This window comes from Falco cherrug, chromosome 8 (genome assembly GCF_023634085.1).
Source record: "Falco cherrug isolate bFalChe1 chromosome 8, bFalChe1.pri, whole genome shotgun sequence".
NCBI classification, from domain to species: Eukaryota; Metazoa; Chordata; class Aves; order Falconiformes; family Falconidae; genus Falco; species Falco cherrug.
The window spans coordinates 20127895-20149830 of NC_073704.1; the positions used below are offsets into that span (position 1 = coordinate 20127895).

General features: G+C 41.1%; 1 protein-coding gene across 5 annotated transcripts in view; it reads right to left on the minus strand.

Annotated features, from left to right (window-relative positions):
• MAP3K20 (mitogen-activated protein kinase kinase kinase 20) overlaps window positions 1-21936 on the minus strand; it is a 94160-nt gene that overhangs the window by 38593 nt on the left and 33631 nt on the right. For all 5 annotated transcript variants that reach the window (XM_055717715.1, XM_055717716.1, XM_055717714.1 and 2 more), the window contains 7 exons: window positions 19622-19723; window positions 18791-18856; window positions 17800-17828; window positions 17558-17695; window positions 11456-11542; window positions 7782-7856; window positions 2718-2824 (listed from right to left, as the gene is read on the minus strand). In XM_055717715.1, the coding sequence (XP_055573690.1) occupies window positions 2718-2824; window positions 7782-7856; window positions 11456-11542; window positions 17558-17695; window positions 17800-17828; window positions 18791-18856; window positions 19622-19723 (604 nt within the window). The remainder of the gene's footprint in view (window positions 1-2717; window positions 2825-7781; window positions 7857-11455; window positions 11543-17557; window positions 17696-17799; window positions 17829-18790; window positions 18857-19621; window positions 19724-21936) is intronic.

Genomic DNA, 21936 nt, shown 5'->3' on the forward strand with positions numbered 1-21936 from the left:
CCCAAGCCCACTCTTCTCCGGGGCTCTGACAGCCGGGCTTCATTAAAATTCCCTATTTCTCGGTAACGCATCTCATTCTTTCCCTATTCCTGGTTCAACAATCTCTTTGCAAATCACTATGAGCTCAAAAATATTAAAAAAACAAAGCAATGAGTAAAAGCAAAGATTTTTCAATGCAGAAGTTAGCACACACTAAACTTCTGTGCAACTGTACTAGAAATGGTTTTAGCCTGTTTTAGCTTATCCCTTCGGATCACTTCATGCATACAAGTCTCTAATCCACTTTAACCTGCACATTTTGTGCATACTTTCTGTTCATTGCATTAACCATGAGTGTCTCCATGCCGGTATTGCTTTTGCATCAGGGAAGGCTGCCGCTACCAGAACCAGGCAAGAGGAGAGTGCCGCCCTTCCCCTGCGCCCCAGCAAGACCCCACACAGCTCTGGGTCTTTCTGCGCTTGCGTGTTCACTTTCACTTAATTCAGAAATCATCTTTGCTTTTGGGCAAATCACGTCCTCTCATGCATTTTATTTTCTCTCTTACATTTCCTTGTTTCCAAGCCATTTATTCTTTAAAAAAAAAAAAAAAAAAAAAAAAAAAAAGCAGCAGCCAAATTTACTTTTAACACAAGTTTCCATGGTAAGAAGTTCTTCTGTGCCTTGGTAGTGCCAAAACCCTTTTTCTTTCTACTTGGCTTTCTACTGGCACCTTGTTAGCCATTCCTCATCTGAGCAATTTCAGTGCATCAAAATAAAATCTGCAGGAAACACTTGGCCTACCCGCGTCATGTTCCAAGAAATTAATCCATGCAGTGAAAGACAGAAGTTGAACATTACCAAACGTTAACTAGCACGGCTTTTGTTCTGCTATATTGGCAAGATTTAAGTAGTTATTTGTTTTTCCTGAAGGAATTTAGTTTTTACAAGTATTTTTACTATATAGGGGTGTATCAGAAATACCTCACTGGGGGATATTTTTCTTCTAGCCCTCCTTGTACTCTGCCTGCTGCCAAAACCACAATACGACGTGCAGAGTCTGCACAGCTAACGGCGGCCAAGAGATGCGGTTTTACACTTTAAATATCTGTCACCTGTCCAAAGCCTGAGCACACTGATTTGGGTGGCAAGCGGGCACACTGCCAGCACCACAAAAGCAACACCACGGATAACATCCCCGCGATGCGACTGAGAGCTGGGCATGGGCAAGGGGGTGCTCGCGGGGAGCCGTGCAGCGCTGCCCGTGGGGAGTGTGTCCCGGCCCGGCCTGGCCCCGGCAGGTGCAGGTGCAGGCAGGCACAGGTGTAGGCAGGCACGGGCGGGCAGGCAGGGGCAGGCGGGCTGGGGCAGGCAGGCACAGGCACAGGCATGGGCATGCACAGGCGCAGGCAGGCACGGGCGGGCACAGGCGCAGGCAGGCACGGGCGGGCACGGGCAGAGGCGGGCACAGGCAGGCGCGGGCACAAGGCGGGCACAGGCGCGGGCAGGCGCAGGCGGGCGCTGCCGCCAGGAGGTGGCGCGCTGCCGCCGCCGGTGCCGGTGCCCGAGGCCGCGGGGGCTGCCGCCGGCGCTGCTGAGTCAGGGCAGGAGCCCCGGCCCCCCCCGGCCCCCACCCGCTATTTATACTCCCGCCACGTGACCGGGGGCGTCCCGCCGCCAGCTCACTTTTTCCAGGCGCCCGGTTAGCGCAGCACGCCTCGCTCTCCCGTGGGAGCCTGCGGAGGATGCGTGGGACGCTGGATCTGAAACCTGCCCCGTTTCCCCGCGCTCCTCCCCATCCGCCAGCCGCCCCTGCTCCAGGTTTCTTCGATCCCTGCGCTGCCTGCAGGCAGGGAATCTTCCCGTTATTTCTGCTCCCAGCTCACCTGGAGCTGCGCCAACGCTTCTTAATATAGACTGAGGCACGACCGTCTGGTAAAGATCTTCTGCCTCTGCAGATCTGTTTTCAGTTTTCTTTTGCAAACAGAAAGATGTGCTGCGAGGCTGCAAGCTTTCCAATCAGGAACAGGGTTTTGAAGTTTTGGCACATACAGAAAAAAGGCCAAAACTTTTCATGTGAAACTGCATTATGCAATCAAATTGTCTCAAATCTCATCTCCGTTTATAATCACTTATGAATAAAAATTACACTCAGCAATCGGTGAAATCATCCACTCAATTGATGCGGGTGCGCTGTGCAAAAACAGGGCTGGCCTGGGTGTGTGTGTGAGCTGAATGCATGGACACAAAGCCAATGCAAAGGCGGGTATGCACAAAAAATGGCAGAATGCATACAAGCAAAGACAAATGGAGGCTTGATTTGGGAAAAAAAAATACCATTCCTTTTAATTTCTTTTTAAATATAAACATATGCCTATAAACTTTCTATGAAAACTGCATCAAACATACATATACCTGAGTTGTTTTGACCCCACACGACTGACTGAAAACACATAATCGGTTTTAAGATGCGAGTCATAAAACCATAAATATCATGACACCTAAACCAGTGGAATAATAAGTATAGGGTACAGCTAAGTGCATTGGCTCCTAATGCAAGTTTCACAACATTCTGGGCATTCCTGAAAAACAACAAGGTAAGCTGCATTCTAAAAATACCTCAAGCGCAGATATTTTCTACCAACACATCATCAGTCTGATGTCCTTCTGAAAAGAATATGGACTCACACCATTTCAAAGGAAAACCACATCATTTCATCTTGGGAGGAAGGAAACTTACCTCCACTCCGCCTTGTTATGCAGGAATGAGTTACACTGGTCTGGAAGGCTGCTGTCATTTGACATAGATTCCAGGATTGAAATGATTTGCTTGAAAGACGGCCTTTTCTGAAGACAAAACGACAACAACAAACAAACAAAAACAAAACACAGCATTTGCATTCACATACAACTACTACTGCGTAAAATTATTTGCAGGATTTTTTCAATAGAAAGACTGCAAGCAACAGAAATTGGGATGCTGTTTTCTGAACACAGCATCCTACAAGACAACTAAATTTGTAAATGGGGTTTTTTTTTGTTCTTCCCACTGAAGAAGAGGTCAGTGTGGGAAGAGTCACATAAGCTAGTAGGGCTCAAGCCTTAGCTCCGTCTCCTCCCATACTCCTCTTCCGGTAAAACCTTTTGGTACTCAATAAGAGCATTATACAACATTAGTAGAATCAATAACCATCAAGATTCTTAATTCTGAACAATAAAGTTTTCCTCAAGCTAAGAAGGAAAATCTTGCCAGAAGGAGAAGGCTGGACTCATTAGCAATGGGTAATTAGACAGATGCCCTTTTACAGGCAGTAACCCAAACTCTTTAATGTGTGAATAAGTTACTTAGCTGCCCAACAAAAATGGGTTTCTGTCTGCGGTTCCCCCCTTGCAGAAGACAGACTTTCCAGATAAACCTCTCACTTTGCCACCTCAGCAGCAGCTGGGGAAGGAGGGAAGACTGAGGCTAGAGCCGGGTGTCTCGACTGGCAGCCAGGCTCATGCCAGTGTTCTCTTCTGTCCTGGGCTCATTTACTGAACTTTTGGTTCCAGTGCTCTCCATCCAGCACCCACTGTGCTCACTAGTCACGGAAAGCAGTTAAAACTTTTCTGTATTTTCTACTTTCCCCTTAGTCCCAAAAGGAAGCTATGAAGTAGGATAATAACTGAAAAAGCCACAGTTAGATGTTTCTTGAAAGAGCACTGACTCTGTTAGTCTGTTTGACAGACCCCAGACAAGGTTGAGACAAAAGGTTGAAACAAAACGTAGATACATAATAAGGGGATGATGCACATTCTCTCTCTATCGTGCCTGTAATTATACCATTTCTGCTAAAATTACAGATGCTGCAATTAAAACGTGCATTTTAATTCGGGAGCACAAAAACAATTAGGAACAATGCTGAGGTGTCTCTCCCAGGAAGATCCAAGTGATTTCCACATTATAAAAGAACGACAATTTCTTTCTTTTAAATGTCAAACAGCATGAAAAAGTGTCAAATGCATAACAAAAAAAGAGACAAGCTCTCTTATACTGTAATGCTGCACTAGCTGGCTGTAACTGGAGGCTTTGTCTGTCACTTTTTGGTCCATCTCTGTGATTTCAGGCAACAGGCAGTTGGATGAGCTATGCAGATTTTCTTTGCAACGGTGCCTGTCGCATCCACCATGTACTTATAGTTTGGCCCCCAGCCCAGCGTCCATGGAGTGGCAACCTGGGCGCATACAAGCAGCACGGCAGCAGGTGCCTATTCAGCTGCACATTGCTTGCACTTGTTGATAAAAGTCCCAGTGTGGAAACCCAGTCAGGTCCCCCCTGCATTTACAGGGGGGCTGGAGGAGGCAGCAATCCTCCCCCTACATGCATGGTGCTGCTGGACCTGCCACAGCTGAGCAGACCCTCTGAACATGTCCTGGAAGAGCATGAACCTCCCCAGTCAGGGAGTGTGCCGTGCCAGGGGCGCAAAGCACAATATTCACCCTGACACCAACCAGGACGCACAACTCTGGTGCAGCTTTAGGGCAGGAGAACTTCTCAGCAGCCCTCACACCCTTCTTGCTGCTACAGCTGCACCTCTTGTAACCAACCTAGCAGTGGCTGTGAAATGCTGAGGGGATTCAAGAGCCTCCCAAATGGTGAAGAAGTTGCCAGACACGATCATGGCTCCCCACCAATACACCAGGGTACTGTCTCTGCTACGTACTGTCCAACAGACTGGCAGGTGTGTAATATGCCTGTACTAAACTGATTTTGTTTTCAGGAAGAGATGAAGGGCAAACATCCCCATGTTGCATTAATTACAGTTTTTTATGGCTTATTTAGATTTCTTTTACAAAGCACTTTTGAGGAGTTTTGCTTGCTCCTTCTTTCTCGGGGGTATACTGGGAGGTACAGGGCAGGGCTGACACCACATAAGCACAGTCAACATTACTATCAGGTCTGCCTGGAGTAACTGGAGTGGAAATGGTGACAGAGAACAGGACTTTTACTAAGGGTGGGTGAAAGCACCAACTGACTGATTTGGGAGGAGCAGCACTCTTTGGGTCCTATGCTGCAGGCAAAGGAGCTGTTGAGTTGCACAACTGGAGCTGCAGCAAACGCACAGTCACACAGTGCTGACAGAGCTTGGACATCTCTGGCTGTGCGATTTCTGTGAACAGCCACGAGCTACCCTGCTACCTTTGTAGCTGCCAGATTTACAAGTACCAGTTTCCTGGGAGGCAAAGCTGACAGGAAGACACAAGTCTACACTGCCATGTGGGTTTTGTTGGTTTCTTCACCCTAGGCAAGGATGATTTCTGATTTAATAAATGCACTGTAAGTGCAGACTGATACCTTGGTTAAAACTGGCAAGAAAGGATTGATGAAATTGGGAGCCCAAGCTGAGAAGCCTTTTTTTTTTTTAAAAAAAAAAAAAAAAAGAAAGTCTTATTTTCAGTGGATGACTGCTTAGCACTCTCTAGACAGTCAGGCATCTCAAGTCAGTCCTTGTAAGAGATTCTTAAAATACCAAGGCATGAGTCGCCTTTGAAAACTGCTTCCCTTTATATCTGTGATGTCTCTCACAATAATCTTTAAAATATATGCCCCTCCAGCAATAATTCTGGCTGCTGTTCCATTCAATATTTCCTACTAAACAGGTCTGCATAAAAACAGGATATTTAATCCATATGGCTTTCCTTTCTTGCTGCTTCTCTGTTTCCAGGTTTCTGATTTCCATTAAAATATTCACTAATATATAAACATCTTTGATGTTAAAGTGGGGATAAACTGAAGGAACAGATGAAATGAGAAAGAACCACTCACCTGTGTTTCAAAAGCAAGTATCCCCAGTAACAAAAGGCCTCAGTGATGAGCAACCTTGTTTGTACCATTATGTAGTACCCAAGCAAAAGCAGCTTGTTTGGTAGAGATTTTAACATGTGGAAGTAATTATATAAGATACGTAGTTAAACAGAGATTGTTCTTGAATAATTACTGACTTAAAATAATTAGTAATTAACATTTTAGTAAAATGTTTTGAACCCACTAGGGACTGTTTGTTTCAACTAGCACAGTTTAAACTGTATAAAGATTACCATTACGAATATCATGTGGAGCAATGCACTAGGGACATTTTTCTCCATATATGAAGAAATTCTTAAGAATTCAAAGCAAAGTTAGTAACTATCCATTTCCTATGAGGAAGTTACAGTATGAGCCATGTCTGATACTCCAGCTGCTTTGCAGCAGCTCTCCAAGTGTATTCCTTATCCCCACAGTAAATGCACATTCCTATTTTCTCAGGGGTAAGCCACCCAAAGACACCTCATGCCTTCTGTGGGCTAAAAGTGTGTACCTCAGCGATTGCTTTTGAGCAGCTGGCATCCTCAAGCTCACCCCCGCTTGACCTTCAGTAACTTGTTCATGCACTGACTATCTGATTTTCTAAAGCTAATCCTTGCTAAAAGGGAACGTTACACAGAGCAGTATTTTAGAGGAGTGTGCTCCATCTTTTGGCTCATGCAGGCCACACAGCCTTTTATCAAGGCATTTTGAGAGCTTTAAGTAGTGATCCTTTCCCAACATGTGACTGAATAAGTCGGTCACATGCCCAAACTGTGACCAGAGATTACTCCATTTCAGTCATGTGAACAAAGCATTTATAATTGCTTAACAGAAGAGAAGCTGCATGAAAAAAGCAGCAAAGAGGAGACTGTCAGAAAAACCCATCTAACACAAGATTCACTCTTGCACACATCAGAGACACCCCTGGGAGCACTGCTCCCAGGAACCAGCTCGCAGCCAGGTGTATTACTCAGGCAGACAGAACTCTGCCTGACGGCTGACCATCCTTCTTTTACAACATGCAGATCCCTCCCTCTCCTTGAAAAACAGCAACAGCCTTCTGGACACTTAGATATGTAGCTAAATCAAGGCAGAGTGCAAGCTCATCTAGTATGTGCTGCAATTACAGAAAAGCAGTTCCAGTAATTCTTATTCTATGGCATTTGTTAGTGATGCTGACACTTGGGAGTAGTTATTAAAGGTATTATTTCCTTTCCTTTCCTCCATATACTATACTTCCCTCTCTCAAATACCTTCATAAGCAAAGGAACTGGATACTAATCCTTGGTAATAAAGCTAGTATGCCCACAGGCTCTTTCCAGCCAGTTTTATGTACAACAGGATGGTAGCAGAGTCCATTTAAAGAATGTTAACTCCCATAATATACAAAAACTTTTACCAACTAAATACTCTCTTTAATTTCTCTTATAGTTTATTCTTGTAGGGGCAGATTAATACTGACAATAGTTTGGCTCTTTAACTTGTATGTCTACTCTGTTTTCATGGTTAAAGAGTATATTACAGTACTTCTCTTATTACAACAGAATTGTTATAAAGCTCATCATTCAAAGTCCTAAGGGAAAAGATCAGGAAAGGTTTAATGTTAATTTAGAATGCATTGCTGCTGTTTCTACCCGCATTTTACAGACTTTTTGACTATTGGAAGAAAATAGAAAAGAACAATTTTTCTCTTGCTCCAAAATGACTACACTGTTGCCATCTCACATTGTTTATGGCCATTGTCTTTAGTAGCCAGGTTAAGTTAGTAGCACTGTTGATTACAAGGGAAAGAGAGACATTTAGGTATATATATGTAAACCCATTAAAAAGACAGCCCCACCTACCTTTGTGAAGAAATGTGTCTGTCAGCATGCATCGATACTGTTAGCTGAGACTTGTCCTCCAAAGAAATGCTAACACACTTGGCAAAACAAGGCAGGAGGTGGTGGTATAGAAATCAAACACCCATTAAATTACCTTTGAATCGGCATCCCAGCATTGGTGCATCAGTTCTGCAAAACTCTGGGGACAACTGCTTGGAATGGTTAATCTCTAATGGAGAGAGAAAGCACCAGTTATTGGAAGCATTTCCCTTTAAGCCGCTACTAACAGATTTCCTATAAGAACAATGCAATCAAAAGTAGTAAAACACACTCTTCTTTCTTCTGAACACAATACAAAAACTTATTATTAAAGAAAAATCATAATTACTAACACTAGTGAGATGTACAATTAATTAATAGACCTGTAAGGAAGGAATGGAACTAATGCACAAATGGAGCTCCTTAAGAAAGCTCAGAGACAAGGAAGTAAAAATGAGACAAACAGCTTTTAATACTAAAACACAGCAGTTTGTGGAGGTTACTGCATGGTATTCTAAGATGCTTATCAAGGCAGGTATAACATACAGCCTGCCTTAATTCCTTTCTCCCACACAGATGATCCAGCTGTACAATACTATAATCACTTTTGATACAACAAATGGCTGAAATATGGATCACATTAACTCAGTGAAAAAGAGTTAAGTGAAGCTCTACATGACACAAGAGACGTTTCATGAGCCTGTGGTCAGAAGGATTAATGAGGACATGCAGATCTCAGAAAGCACTCAGAGAGCACCGTGAACTCATATAAATATTTCCTGATGACTGAAGACAGGGAGTTGTTGGTTACAGCCAGGACCACTGACTACAGAGAGTCAGTTTGAAGCTTGTCTGGTTTCCTTTACTGAGAGTTTTAAACCATGAAAAGATTCCCTCAGCCAGTCTTAGAAGACTTTTAGTTTAAAGACTCTGCCTCCAGACTGGAAAGCCTAAAAGCAAATCCTTTCTCATATATACCCACAGAGCCACTGAAGCCTCTCTGGCTGGTTAAATGTGCATCCCAACAACATTACACATATAAGGAGATCCCTCTGCTCCAGCTAAGGCCGTTAACCAACTTCACATGTTTCATACTAAATTAAAAAAACATACATAGATAAGAAACAGTTACTCAGTGAAAGTAAGTCCAAATATAAGAGGGGTCAGACTGGAAAAAGGGTTCCCTGTCCTGTAACAGGTGAGAACCAGGTATTACAGTCCTGTTCAGATCAACCTGCCAGGAAGACCCTTTCATCAGTCCAACTATTGTCATTGCAGAAGCAAAGCAGAGCAAGTTGTCTCAAACTGTACCATTGTATTACTGCAGCGTGACCTGCAAAGCCTTACAAGCCACAGCAGCCAAAGCAAGAGTTAACAAATTCTGCTGCTCCACAAGCATTTGAACACCATGAAAACTGGAAACATGAGATACAAACCCAGGGCACTGCAGGAGTATGATCATTAAAATAATGTAATACCTTAAGGTGCAAAGCTTTCTGTGCAAGAAATACACAGAAATTTGTACAATGCATAAACAAATTGTACTGGTGCTTGATCTCTGGTTGACTCATTAGCCTAAAAATACACTGGCTAGTCTTGCTGAAGTACTTGTGTGTAACCCTCACTGTTCCAGGAGGTGGAAAATCAGTTGCAATTACCATTTATGTGTGTCTCACTTATGCAGAATGTTATCTGTCATACCATACAGAGGTAGCAGGTTCCAAAAGTGTCATATTATAATAAAGATGATTATGAGATTACACCTAGCATAAGCTGAACTCTTGTGTTTTAATATTCCGTAGGAAAAAAATATGTACTTGTATAGAAATCTACTAGAAAAAAAACCCAAAACACTGTGAAATTATGCTAAGAGTTGAAAAAGACCCATACAGAATCATTCAAATCCACTTCATCTGTTGGGCTCAGACTTTGCAAAGGGGGATTTTTCACCCTACACAATTATGTTTTAGCCTCAGCCCCACACTGATTTTAACAAGAGACTTGCAGTGCAAAAAAATGAAGGACTAGCTCAACAGTGATTCAATTCTGTTGTGAACTGGAACCATGCAACCCCGTTGATGCCAACAGATTGAACTGACAGCAGAATCTGACCCTTGCACTTGCTTTGGCACACAGAAACTATGAAGAAAAGTAGCACAAGCTGACTTTTACAAGGCTTATGCTGGGCATGCTCCCTAAATGATGGCCAGAAGAAATAAAAACTATGTGAGCAAGTGTTACTGCCCTCTAAGCTCCCTGGCACCCTTCCAAAGAAGATGGTAGCAACAGGCTAGTGGCACCTGGCAGACAAACAGCTGGCTCTGAAAATGTCACCCCTTAGGTTTCCTCAGCCATGAGTCACGTAGTCGCCATATCCACATTTTGTTTGTATTGTATTTTACAGTTACTTGCTCTGGAGAACTGTAGAAAATGTGTGTTGTACCCTCTGACATCTTTCAGCGTACGACTACACCTCTTTACAACATTCCCAACGCCACTCTGAACCCCTTACATAAAACTGCACATGGTATGCAGAGGAAACAAATGCTGTTGATGGAAGGCTTTATAGTTCGTCCTTCAAAATGCTGTATGAGGCTTTTCCTAAACTAAGAGAAGGAGCCTCTTTGTGCCTCCTGCTCTGATAAACACTGTAGAAGACCACATTCATAATCTTCACACTGTTAGTGCAGCATTTCCAACTAATTGGTATATCACAGCATCTCTCACCAGAATTAATCCAGTCCTCAAATAGAAGGGGGGGGGGGAAAAAAAAAAAAAAGAGGGGATAAAAAACACCAACAAAAAAAAAATTAAACTAAGAGGAGGAAACCTAACTCCTCTGTTTAACTCTGAAGCATTTTGAGAAACAGTTTATGTAGAATAATAGGAACCTGTATTGTACAGCCACTGCCTCGCCATTGTAATGTTTCCCAAGCTTCTGCTGTGTCTAGATAGAGGAGGTTTCATCTTTGTGGAGGATTTCCATGCTTGTCTGTGTGTGGTACAGTCACAACTTTAAATGTTTTTTAAATGTAGTTACTGTCTTTGATATCAAGGGACTATGTGTTCAGATATACGCTCACATGTCCAACTAACTGAAAGCCTCAATTTGTGTGAAGAAGAAAAGCGAGGCTGGGGACACTGTACAAACGGTGTTTACACCACTGAAGTGCTTTTGAAATGGAAAGACTCTGCATGAGGAGGCTTGCAGCTATGCCACAGCCTTGCCGATACCAGTGAGAAGCTCATCTTCAATGTAGTGTTGAACGTAGGTGGCAAAACTGTAATTTCTCTCTTTTTTTAAAACTATTTTTTCTTCTTTTATTTTTGAAATTTTCATCTAAGCGGCAGTTTCTTGTACTATAGTGACTCCTGCTGGGAGAGTTAAGTTGAAGTAGCTGAAGGTCTCTTACAGATATATCAACTCCCGGCCAGTAAAAAGATGTCCTAAACGCAGGAGATGGAGTTAAACTGTTCCCCTACCTTGGACGCAATGGCTTCTTTCATCACTAAGAACAAACCCCTAGGTTTTACAATTGAGACTGAGAAACTAGTACAGTACTTGTACAATTTTTGATCTACAGCATCACGACGTGAAGCTGCAACAATTAGATGTAAAGGGTCCATTCATGAGGAATAACATCACTTTGACCCTTTGTGTTAGCTCCTACTGCTAATCTTTCCATACGCGTGAACTTACTTTCAATTTGAAGAAGATGAAAAAGTCTTTTGCAAAACCCCAATACTGTTTTCTGATCTATGTACCTGAATGTAGAAACGTAGTCTTACCTCGTTTTTTTCCACTACAAGCCAAGCTACTTGTAATCCTTCCAAGCCTTTAAAGGGGACCTCCCTTGTTAGCATCTCCCAGAGAACCTGGAACAGAAAAAAAGAAAAGAATTTTTATTTCTGTACTTTGTATTTTAAATACATTATTAAACCTTGATATAGCACTATTCTGTATCCAATTATCAGGCAACCAGTTTCCATTTGCAGGAACTTGGACCAGTGTTTGTATGCAAGATCCTCTCACTAAATTAATTTGAATGTTTCTGCTTTTTCCTCTACAGAAAAGCAGAGATGAAAAACTGGATTGTGTGGGGTCTAATGCCTGCAATTTTGTGAGAGCCATGGAAAATGCTTTTTAGTTTCTTTGTACACTATAAAGTCCACATTTGGCAGTTGAGACTTGGGAAGACAATGAACTCCTCCTCTCCTTCTCAGTCCCAACTAGACACATCTTTGCTTTGTAGGCATTTTGCATTTAAAAATATTTCTATACGATTGCAACTATGCTTCTCAGTAGTCAGAATATGACCCAAAAGGTATTTTGCTCCTGCGATAGCCTATGAAAATACTAAACATAATTTTGCAAGTGAAACTGTAATTGTTTATCTCCAATTATGTGATTACGTTAAACTAAACATACACAGCATATAGAAAATTACTCTGTTCTCCTTGGTATCTTATAGATGCACTGTCCTTAGATATAGAAAGATCTCATAAGTTTGCATGCTTTTAGCCTTCTAATAACACAGTACCCGAGAATCTAAGCTGTTCAGTAGAAAAGAGTTTGGCATCACCAAAAAAGCTTCAAGCCAATGAATCCAACTAGTTTTTCTACCATAGGGGCTACATATTGGAACCAAATTAAGAGGCCCTTTGTACCTTCACTTGTGTATATGTTTTATTTTTCCTTGTCTTTTTTTTTTTTTTTTTAATCAGAACCTTCATATACATAGCTTGTTACAATTATCTACATACAAACTTTTTCTTCTGCTCATATACCACGTGTAACAACAACAAAGACATCGTTTACGTAGGATCTGACCAAATGCATTAAGATCTTTACGCAAGTCTCTGTATTCAAGTATCTACATCCTCACTATTTGGGTTAGTTCCCAGGCTTATTCCAGCTACATCATTTTGAACGTATTCTGGCCAACTATGAAGTTAATTAGAAAGAAAATGTGAGAATATCAGCAGATGCAGCTCAAGCAGAAACAATGCATGGAAGCAGAGTTGGGCATTTAATCAAGTGAACAGGGTAGTCCATCAATAGACCTATTTGAATGGTTCTGCTAGAGTCAGAACACTGATTAGTAAAGGTAAGGGTATCTTGGAAAAATAAGTAAAAAGAGAGTTTTCATGGGAATAAGTAATATTTGGGAAAAGCTATCACAGAGGTATTCAAAGGCACCTCAATTTGTAATTCCAATTATCACCGCTGTACTGGTAGAGAAGGAAACTTAATGGCAAGAGAAGGAAATAACTTAGCAGTCCCATATACTTCAGACAAAAAATGCAGCATACAAAACAGCCAGTTTAAAACAAAAGCCCCTGGGCCAAATCCAACATGAAGTTGAGCAGCCTTGCAGAGCCACCTCATCGGTACAGCTGTACCATGAAGCCACAGAGAAAAAACTCAAGTTTGCCCATCAGATGGAAGATGTATTTAGATACTGCTCTAAGTAAAGAACATAATGAAATACATGTTAAATGTCTCCAAGAGCCCTGAGCTGGAAAACTCTGCTACCTTTCTTTCAGAAGACTGTAAATTTTAAGGGTTGTCTCGTTTCACTCATGCATGTACATTTGTGCAGAACATTTTGCACTGAATTCCTTTATCATGACACCTTTAGTGTTTATTTCCACTGCTGGTACGGATCACTGCCTTCCTAAACTAGCAGTGCTATCATAAAACACTTCAAGACATAAAACAGAGTTCAAGAGAAAAACAACAATCTGACACAATACACCTTATTTTTACTAATAGTAGAAGAAAGTAAAAGATAGAAAAGTGGGATGTCAGAAATCCTTGTATTTATTTACACAGGTTTAGAAAATGATCTAAACCAATGCACATTCAGGCCAATGGTATACATAAAGCCTTTCCTTCCAAAGGGGACAAGTCTCTATCTTCAGTTTTATAGGACTTTCAACCCCATCTCATGGATTAGCTACCCTGAGTCATCAGCTAAGGACTGATAACTGCATTATCAGTCTTTTAAAAAGCAGCAAATGGGTTATCTTCTGCATTCCCATTTGTCTCTTCCCGTCCCCAGAGTCATTCAGCAGCAGAAAGAAAGAAGCCTGACTTACCCTGGCCTCTTTATTGTGAGATACATTCTCTTCATTTTCAGAACTGCCTCCCCAGCTCACCTCATATGGAAATCAATCTATCTTCCATTTCTGGTGTAATTTAATTGAGACTGACACGGTTCACTTCCCCTCCCATCTCTGATGGTGAGCATCACCTGCTTTCCTGATCACATCACTTCTCTGTGATGACAGACAGCAGGTGCTCACAGAGAAACAGCCAAGCTAGATATAATGACGGAAAACAAAGCAAGATCATTTAATATAGTGGTTTGTAACCTGTAGCCTCTGAAGATGTTGGGCTCTTCTCTGCATACAGAGAAACAGAAAAAGGAGAGACAAATGTATGAATGCTCATCCTATACATGAAGCTTAGAATAAGAACTATATGGTCTTCAGAAAAAGCTCACACACTTATTTCTGTAAGCTCAGCTGCGCATTTCAGTTCATATCTTCTCAACTATGTGACAACAACCAAAAGGAAAAAACCCAAAACAACAAAACGCCTACATCCCCAACCCAGTGCAAAGCTGAAGATTCAAAGTGCCATATAGGATAAGGAACATCCAAATGAGTAATTTGAGAAAAAGCAAACAGTCTGAACTTCTTCACCGAAAAAACCCAAATGTTTTCTCTTGGTAGGGAAGTGTTCACAGATGAGGGTCAGGAGCCACAATTAAGAGAAGTACAGCATGAGCAGAAAGTGTTGTACTCTTACAGGTACTGCCCTTAGGCATGAAAATTAGGTCAGTCCTCTCTGCATTGATCCAAGTGGAAGTTAAAGATCTCATAATTCTTTTCAAAAAGAGCAAGGGATAACCCCTGGAGCTGGCCAACATTCCCTCTATAAATAACATATGTCCTCATAGTTAGAGCAATGTATGAACTATTGCTAGGAGCATAACAGCTGCTACATTTAACGGCAGTCTCTATGCTACCAACAGACAATTAATGGCTTTACTTTTTTATTCTTTTAAGTGTTAAAATAATTCAGCTACATCACATAAGCTTTCTACGATTAAACACACTTATACTGATACACAAATATGCACTGCAAAAATTTTTGCCAGGGTAACACATTCTAAGCATATATCTTCATGATTTCAAAACAGCTTTTAGAGTGAACATTGTCATCCCACATACACTTTCATGTCTGGAAGAGATGCGAGGAATCATTTTTGAGCAACACAGAGCAACATATAAGTCAATTTCTGGGTTGATGACTTGCAACACTTGATATCTTGTTTAGAGTATAGGCTTGAAAATGGATAAAAATCACAGCATGGCTGAAGGGAAGTGCAAGATCTCCTGGAACATTTAACTTCAGCATTTCATGGCAGTATTATAAATTGTTTACTATATATCTCAGAGAGAATATATGGACCTCTTTAACCACCTATGAAAAGCAGGACAAGCTAATCTGAACATTAGCCATAAAGAGGGATGCAACTGTTCACAAAGAGGAAAACTCTTTACAGCGGAGGAGCAACTCTGACCGATAAGGCTGCAGAAAGCCTTTGACACTTCATGGAAAAAAGCTCTCGCACACCTTAAGCAGAATATTTAAAATCACAGAGTGGTTCGTGGAAAGAAAAGCCAGTCAGGGGAAAAAAAAAAAAAAAACCAACAGCAGAAAAGAAATTAAAGAAAACCATGGGGAAGGCAACAAATATTGCAAACAGAGTATCTATTCCTAGCATCTTACTAGTTTACATTTGAAAGGATTCTGTTCTTTGTTAACAAGACTTTAACTGAAGAAAAGCAGATTTGTCTCTCTAGCACAAAAGCTGCTGGCAAGTGTTACACTTTGAAAAGGGATTTTTAAATTCTGTTTTTATAGATGATAATGATTTGAAAAGACAAAAACACCCTTTCTAAGATTTTTTGTTTTCAGTCTCCTAGCTAATTCTCTGACAGTCTTACACTTATTACTGGGAGACTCCATCTTTCAATGTTATATTCGGACAATTTCTTGCTGGAATAACCCCATTATGTCAGTAATTTCATCAACAGAGAACTTGGGCCAATGCCATTCTTCATTTCTATGCCTGTAACTCCACTCTGAAAACAATGGTGTTCCAAGACTGGAGTTATAAAAAGAAATTCATTCCTAAGTGCTTATGAATTCATAAGCTTCCACCCACAGTAGAGCACATTAGCTCAAAAACAATATATTAAAAAATGAGGGTCATGTATTATTAGGCATACTAAAGTAGCAATATACACCCGTAACCACATTAAAATATTCTGGTAACACCGAACAGTTTTCATATGGAGGGTAGTTGAGTAGTTGAGTTTTACCTCCAAGCACAGAACAGTCAAAGGACCTTTACTTTTTGGACGAGGAAAAATAAGACTGTGTGACATACTGTTCCCAAGGCTCTGGTAATACTTGACATGATAAGATACTAAACAATTTCTTACCTTCTCCCACTTCTACAATGTTCCTTAAAGTCAATTCACACCAAGATGACTACGGAAGCGGTTTGAGCTCTAAGACCATGTCTGGAATTTCTTCTCTAACCTTTCTGCTCTGTTTTGAAACGGGAATGTCTCCCTTCAGTGGATAATATGTAATTGCTTCCAGTAACACTTTACAGTAACATTTACATTTGTTAGCTTATGTTCCGTTACTGTTTTGTGACCTAGTTCAGTTAAAGCAAGCAAGGATTTTGGATCTGCCAATATAGGCTTTTTCTTCCTCCTTGCAAATCTTCAGCCTTTCATTTGTCAGCGATGCCACATCATCTCTCATCTATTTTTTCACTATGAACAACTGACTGGAAAAAGGTTAAGTCATCTTCCATTAGGACATCAGCTTAACTACGTATAGCCGTAGGTGCTAGCTTAAAACCATAGTGCCTCCCTCACACCTGTCTCCTCTCACCACTCAAAGAAAAAGAGGCAATACTTGACAGGTACTGAAAGAATTCCTCATTCTGCCACCAACCCTTGTATCCACAACCAAAAACGGTCAATACACGGCTATGCATGGAAACTACAAACCCACTTCCTTTCCCCCCCAAAGTATTCATTCCTGTTCTCTGCCAGAGAAAGGCTATGGCACTAGGCACACAACTGGTCTGACCGGTACGGCTATTTCTAGCCTATTTTGTATTACACAGCAAAACACAGCAAAACCAAATTAGAGTTTAACTGTGGACAGAGCGAAATAATTCACATTACTGTACCTGCAAACCTGAGATTCTGATGAACTTTGATTGTTCCCCCTTCAGAAAAATGGCAAAGCAATGCTGGCCTTTTCTGTATTTTCAGATGGGACCTGTACCTCCACAAAAGGCACAGTCTCTATTCTCACAGCTAATGATAGCAGGGTCTTTTAAACAATTAAGCATGGAGAAGTGGCTAACTTTTTAATATAAAATAAGCAATGCTCCCATTTTACAGAAAGTGGAACCCTAATCATTTCATCCTGTTTACACCTATTGCAAAACAGGCTTCTCCTCTGTTCCACCAAAAAACAAAAGCAGAGGTTCATGATGCAGATAGTTCAGTGGCTCCTCCAACCCTTCAGGCATAAGCTGAATACTTTCGGAAAAGCATGCACTTCCCACACTGGCATGCTGCTAATCTAATCAGATAAGGATCTTGCTAAACATGCAAGACATTGTTCTTCCTATAATTTTCAAACATATAATTATAAATTATGGGTCAATCTTGAAAGCAAGCATGGTATTTTTTGTCATCCTTATGTAGAATTGCTCTTGCATCTCTCTAATTCCATCACACCAGAGAACTGCTACTACACATAGGGAAATGAGAGGTACTCACTACTCCATATGAATATGTGTCGCATGTTTCAGACACTGGGAGACTTTGGATAACTTCTGGGGCCATCCATGGAAAAGTGCCCACTAATGACATGTGTGTTGTATGCGAGTGGAACCTTGAGGCACCAAAGTCACAGATCTGGCAAAAATAAATAAAAAAATAAACAGATATTAGAGTATCAACCTCATTCATTAGGCATCAAAACAAGTAGCAGCATGTCTCTACAAATAAAGTGTTCATACCTTTAACACGCCATCAGCAGCTATAACAACTGAAAATGAAAAAACAATAGGTTACAAGAATGCTATTAAAAATAAACACAACACACTTTTACAGCAAAAGACTGCTTTTTGTCAAGAAAATGATCTCATGGTGAGCCAGCACCTGAACATGCACACATGCACAATTGCCCTGGTTTCCTTGAGAAGCTTTAGAGAAGATCTGCTGACCTGCAAGCCTCTGAACAAACGCAAAACCTTTCAGGCCTTACTGAGTTCAAAGGCAGCAACACAGCTATAGATAAAACACAGATAAACTCCATTCTCCCCAATCTAGTTAGGCTTAACAAGAAGCTCTCTGAAAGTTTCATTAATAAAAAATCTTTCAAGTGAGGTGAGATCTAGACTCTTCTTAACTTATCTCCCTGTGTGCATTATTAAAATCTGTGTCCCTCCTACCCCACTACTATTACTAGTGAAAATTTCAGTTAAAAGGCAATGTTCAGCAAATTTCAGAAATGGTTGTCAACTGCCAAGTACAGACTAACCAGTGCAGCTCCACACTGAGTGCATATTACTCAACAGCATGAGTATCTATGTGTCAAACGTCAAAACAGGCCCCAGTAAAGGTAAGATTTTCAGATAAGAAATAACAGACCTTATCCAGTCTATTGTGTCTGGTGTCTGCCAGCCTTTTCTGGTACTCAACCTTTCCAAATAGAAAAAGGAAGTGAGGAGTGTCCAGGCAATGTCTGACAGCTGCTAAGCTGGGTACAATCATGGTCAGCAAGACACAACTTGAAAGAGCCCTCCACAGCGCTCTAACTGTAATGAAGCGTAGAGAGGCTCAGGATGGGGAGGAGGGAACAGGCTCTTCTGTGCCTCAACATATGTAGCTTGATGAGAGCCAAGGTGTGTGTTAGTACTGCTTGTTCACAAAGCTGAGGTATAGATTTAAAGGCTATGTTAACAGGTAACAGCAAATGCAAAGCATTTCAGTGTTTTGCTACTTTACCATTCCTGGACTTCAGATCTCTGTGGATTACTTTGACTGGAGCTTCCATGTGTAAATAGTGCATTCCTACACAAAACAAGGGAGCAATCTAGTTAGGCAGGCTGAGTGTGGCCATCACGTATCAGCAGTCATGTGTTCTGGTTGCCATTAACTGTACTCCCTACAAGCTGGCATACCTGTATGCCATATTGATATACTGCAGGAGAAGCAAAGTTTCCCATAATCTGAGTAAAAAACACTAAGCAAAGCTCATATATCTCTCAGAGCATGTATATGGGTATTTTAATGGCTTTTAATGTCATACTTGGTTATTTTTTCTAAGGTGGTGTCCACACAGGGAAGCCAAGATACGAGTTTACTCTTTGTTCATTAGTTTACACTAATTCTTGTGCGGTCACAGAGAACACAAAAGATGAAACAGTTTGTTCTGCATTACTATATGAGGAATTTCAGTATGTTTGCTGAGAGTAAGTCCTTAGCTTTCTTAAACGTCCCAATTCCAATCAAATGTAAGGATAATTATGCACTTTACCTCATAATTACTCTATATCAGCAGAATTATCCTCTTGGGACTCAGGGGCAAACCAGAAGTAAAATTGGCTCATAGAAGCCATGTTCACTCCAGAAATTGGCTTCCTAATAACCCAGGAACGTATTAAAAAACAGTGAATAGGGTTTGCTTTTTTTATGTACATTTGGTTAGTTTGGGTTTTTTTTCTTGATTTGAATAAGAAAGTATATGAAGTCAGAAAAGCCTTCCTAAGGAAAGCATCTCCAGCTGTACACTTTGCTGCCTGTGTAGGACAGTAATGCACCGCTTCTCTTGCTTACCTTTAGCTATGTCAGTTGCCCAGGTCATGATATGATCCATATCCATCTCTTCACTTTTGTTACTATTAATGTAATCAAACAGTGAGCCAGCAGAAGCATACTCTGTTAAAAAACAACAACAAACTCACTCACATGACATTTTAAAACACTGCATCTAAACTGAAAGATCTAATGGAAACTCTGCCAGTTCAGAAAGCAGTCAGCCTCTGGCTTAATGACAAAGAATTTGGGTTCAGCAGTTAATATTATTATTACAGTAGTAGAAGAGTCATAGTCTGTTCTGATTATCCCAACACAGATATAATCTACTGCTACGGGTAAACAAACAAACAAAAAAGGTACAATTATGTATAACAATAGGCATTAAAATGAAAAGGCATTAGAAAGGTCGGGTGTCTAGAAAGCTCAGGCAAAGCAATTCAAATTCCAGAGCAAAAAGTTCTGGATGCTCCTTGTTCAGGATCAACAGACCTTTTTCTTAACTTCTCTCAAGTACACCTACAGAAACCCACAGCAGGACTACATGGATATAAACAAGGGATTTTTTGGCCTGTTGGTGTTTGCAAGTGTGGCAGATGGAATCCAGCCCAACTGTCAGAGCTCATGGGCTGAGAGCTGGAATAACAAGCTAGTTACACCTACATGCATTTGGGTGTGAAACTGGAGACAACTAAAACCTCCATAACACCACTTTCATATAAACTGAACTTCTGGCATATCTAAACTTGCTGCTCCTGATCAGAAGAACAGTTAATGGATGAGAATTTTGTGGTATCAAAACCTGTTTCCAAAGACAAGAGGATACGCCCCACTGGTGAGCAGTACTGCATATAAATCATGCCCCATAACAAAGGATGATTTATTTTTTATTTTTTTTTTAAACTAGGTGTTATATATGTAATATTCTGTTAGGAAGAAAGGGTTTGCAAGCAGAAAGGGAAATTAAAATTTTATTTTCCTATTTCCATGGAGGAAGAGAGTAGCAGATCAAATCATTTGTTCATGAAAAACATGGAATGATGAAACTAGAGATCTGACCCTGAGGTAAGCAGGCCAGATTTCCATGTGCTGCAGGTCACGTTCAGCAATCTAAAGGCTGTAGCTCCTCTGCTTAGTATTTATTAAATAAGCTTTATGCTTGTTTAGTATTCATTCATGTTTCACCGAAAAAACAAGAGAAGGTTGGTCAGTTGAAGCAGCTGACACGTTTTCTTCTATCTGGTGGCCAAGACAGAGTGGGCACATGCCACCCAGTATAGCCCATATAGCACAAAGACCAGGGGGATGCAAGAAGCAACTTTAAGTTTTCATCAGTCTCTCCCAAGGGTATTCGGCATGCTTCTCAGGCAGAATTTAACACCTATTTGCGAGACTCCCAAAATCTTCATACCTAAGGTGGCAAAGCAGCTGGCATTTGAAATGCTCAATTTCAGCTATTTCAAAGCAGCCACAAAATCATTCCCTCTAAGAGTACATCAAATATATCCAAATTGTGGTTAATAATATTAATGAATGATACGTGACAGACTAAATGCATAAAAAATAAACATTGGTCCTTATCAAGGAAATCAAAACCATTGGGAGATTGCTGCGTGGGGCAGGAAGCTCTGGGACAAAACTGCTCTGCAGCCTAGAACATGGTAGGTCATATGAGAAGATTCTGGCGCTAAATGGAAGGAAAGAGGGAGAAAACTGGAACTCCCTTGAAAGTAAACACTCAAGTGGCAAGTTAGGTTCAGGACCTGCTGCTGAAAGGAGCCACTGCAGGAGACAGAAATGTTGCTTCTGATGTCACCAAAAGAGGAGTAAGCTGCTGACCTGCACATTTCCTCAATTAAAACATGAGCTTTTTTTACCCATGATGTCATCATCTGTCTTATAAATGGATTCTTCAGGAATAGGTTGGCTGCACGCTTTGCATGCCTTTACAATGCATAACTTGAGCTACCAGGGTCAGGGACAACGCAGCTCCCCGAGCCCTTTGCCACTCTGTGTGAACAGAGGCAAGCAAGTGTCAATCAACAAAGCTCAATCCTTTAAGTATTTCTTCCATGTATTTATTGTGCCACAGGTTTTTACTAGGAGCCTACAGATTTGGAAATCATATCACAACAATAATTTTCTGTCAATAACGGAAAAGAGGTATTTGCTTTAGAAAGAAATGCTCTGAATGCCTGACTGGACCCACCCTGCGATGGGCTGTGGGATGCACCACACGCTTCTGTGCAGACAGGGGTCACAGGCTCTGAAAACCTTTTGGGAGGTGGCAGCTGCGGTCAAAAACCAGATCTGAAAGCTAGACATCAAGACCGCTG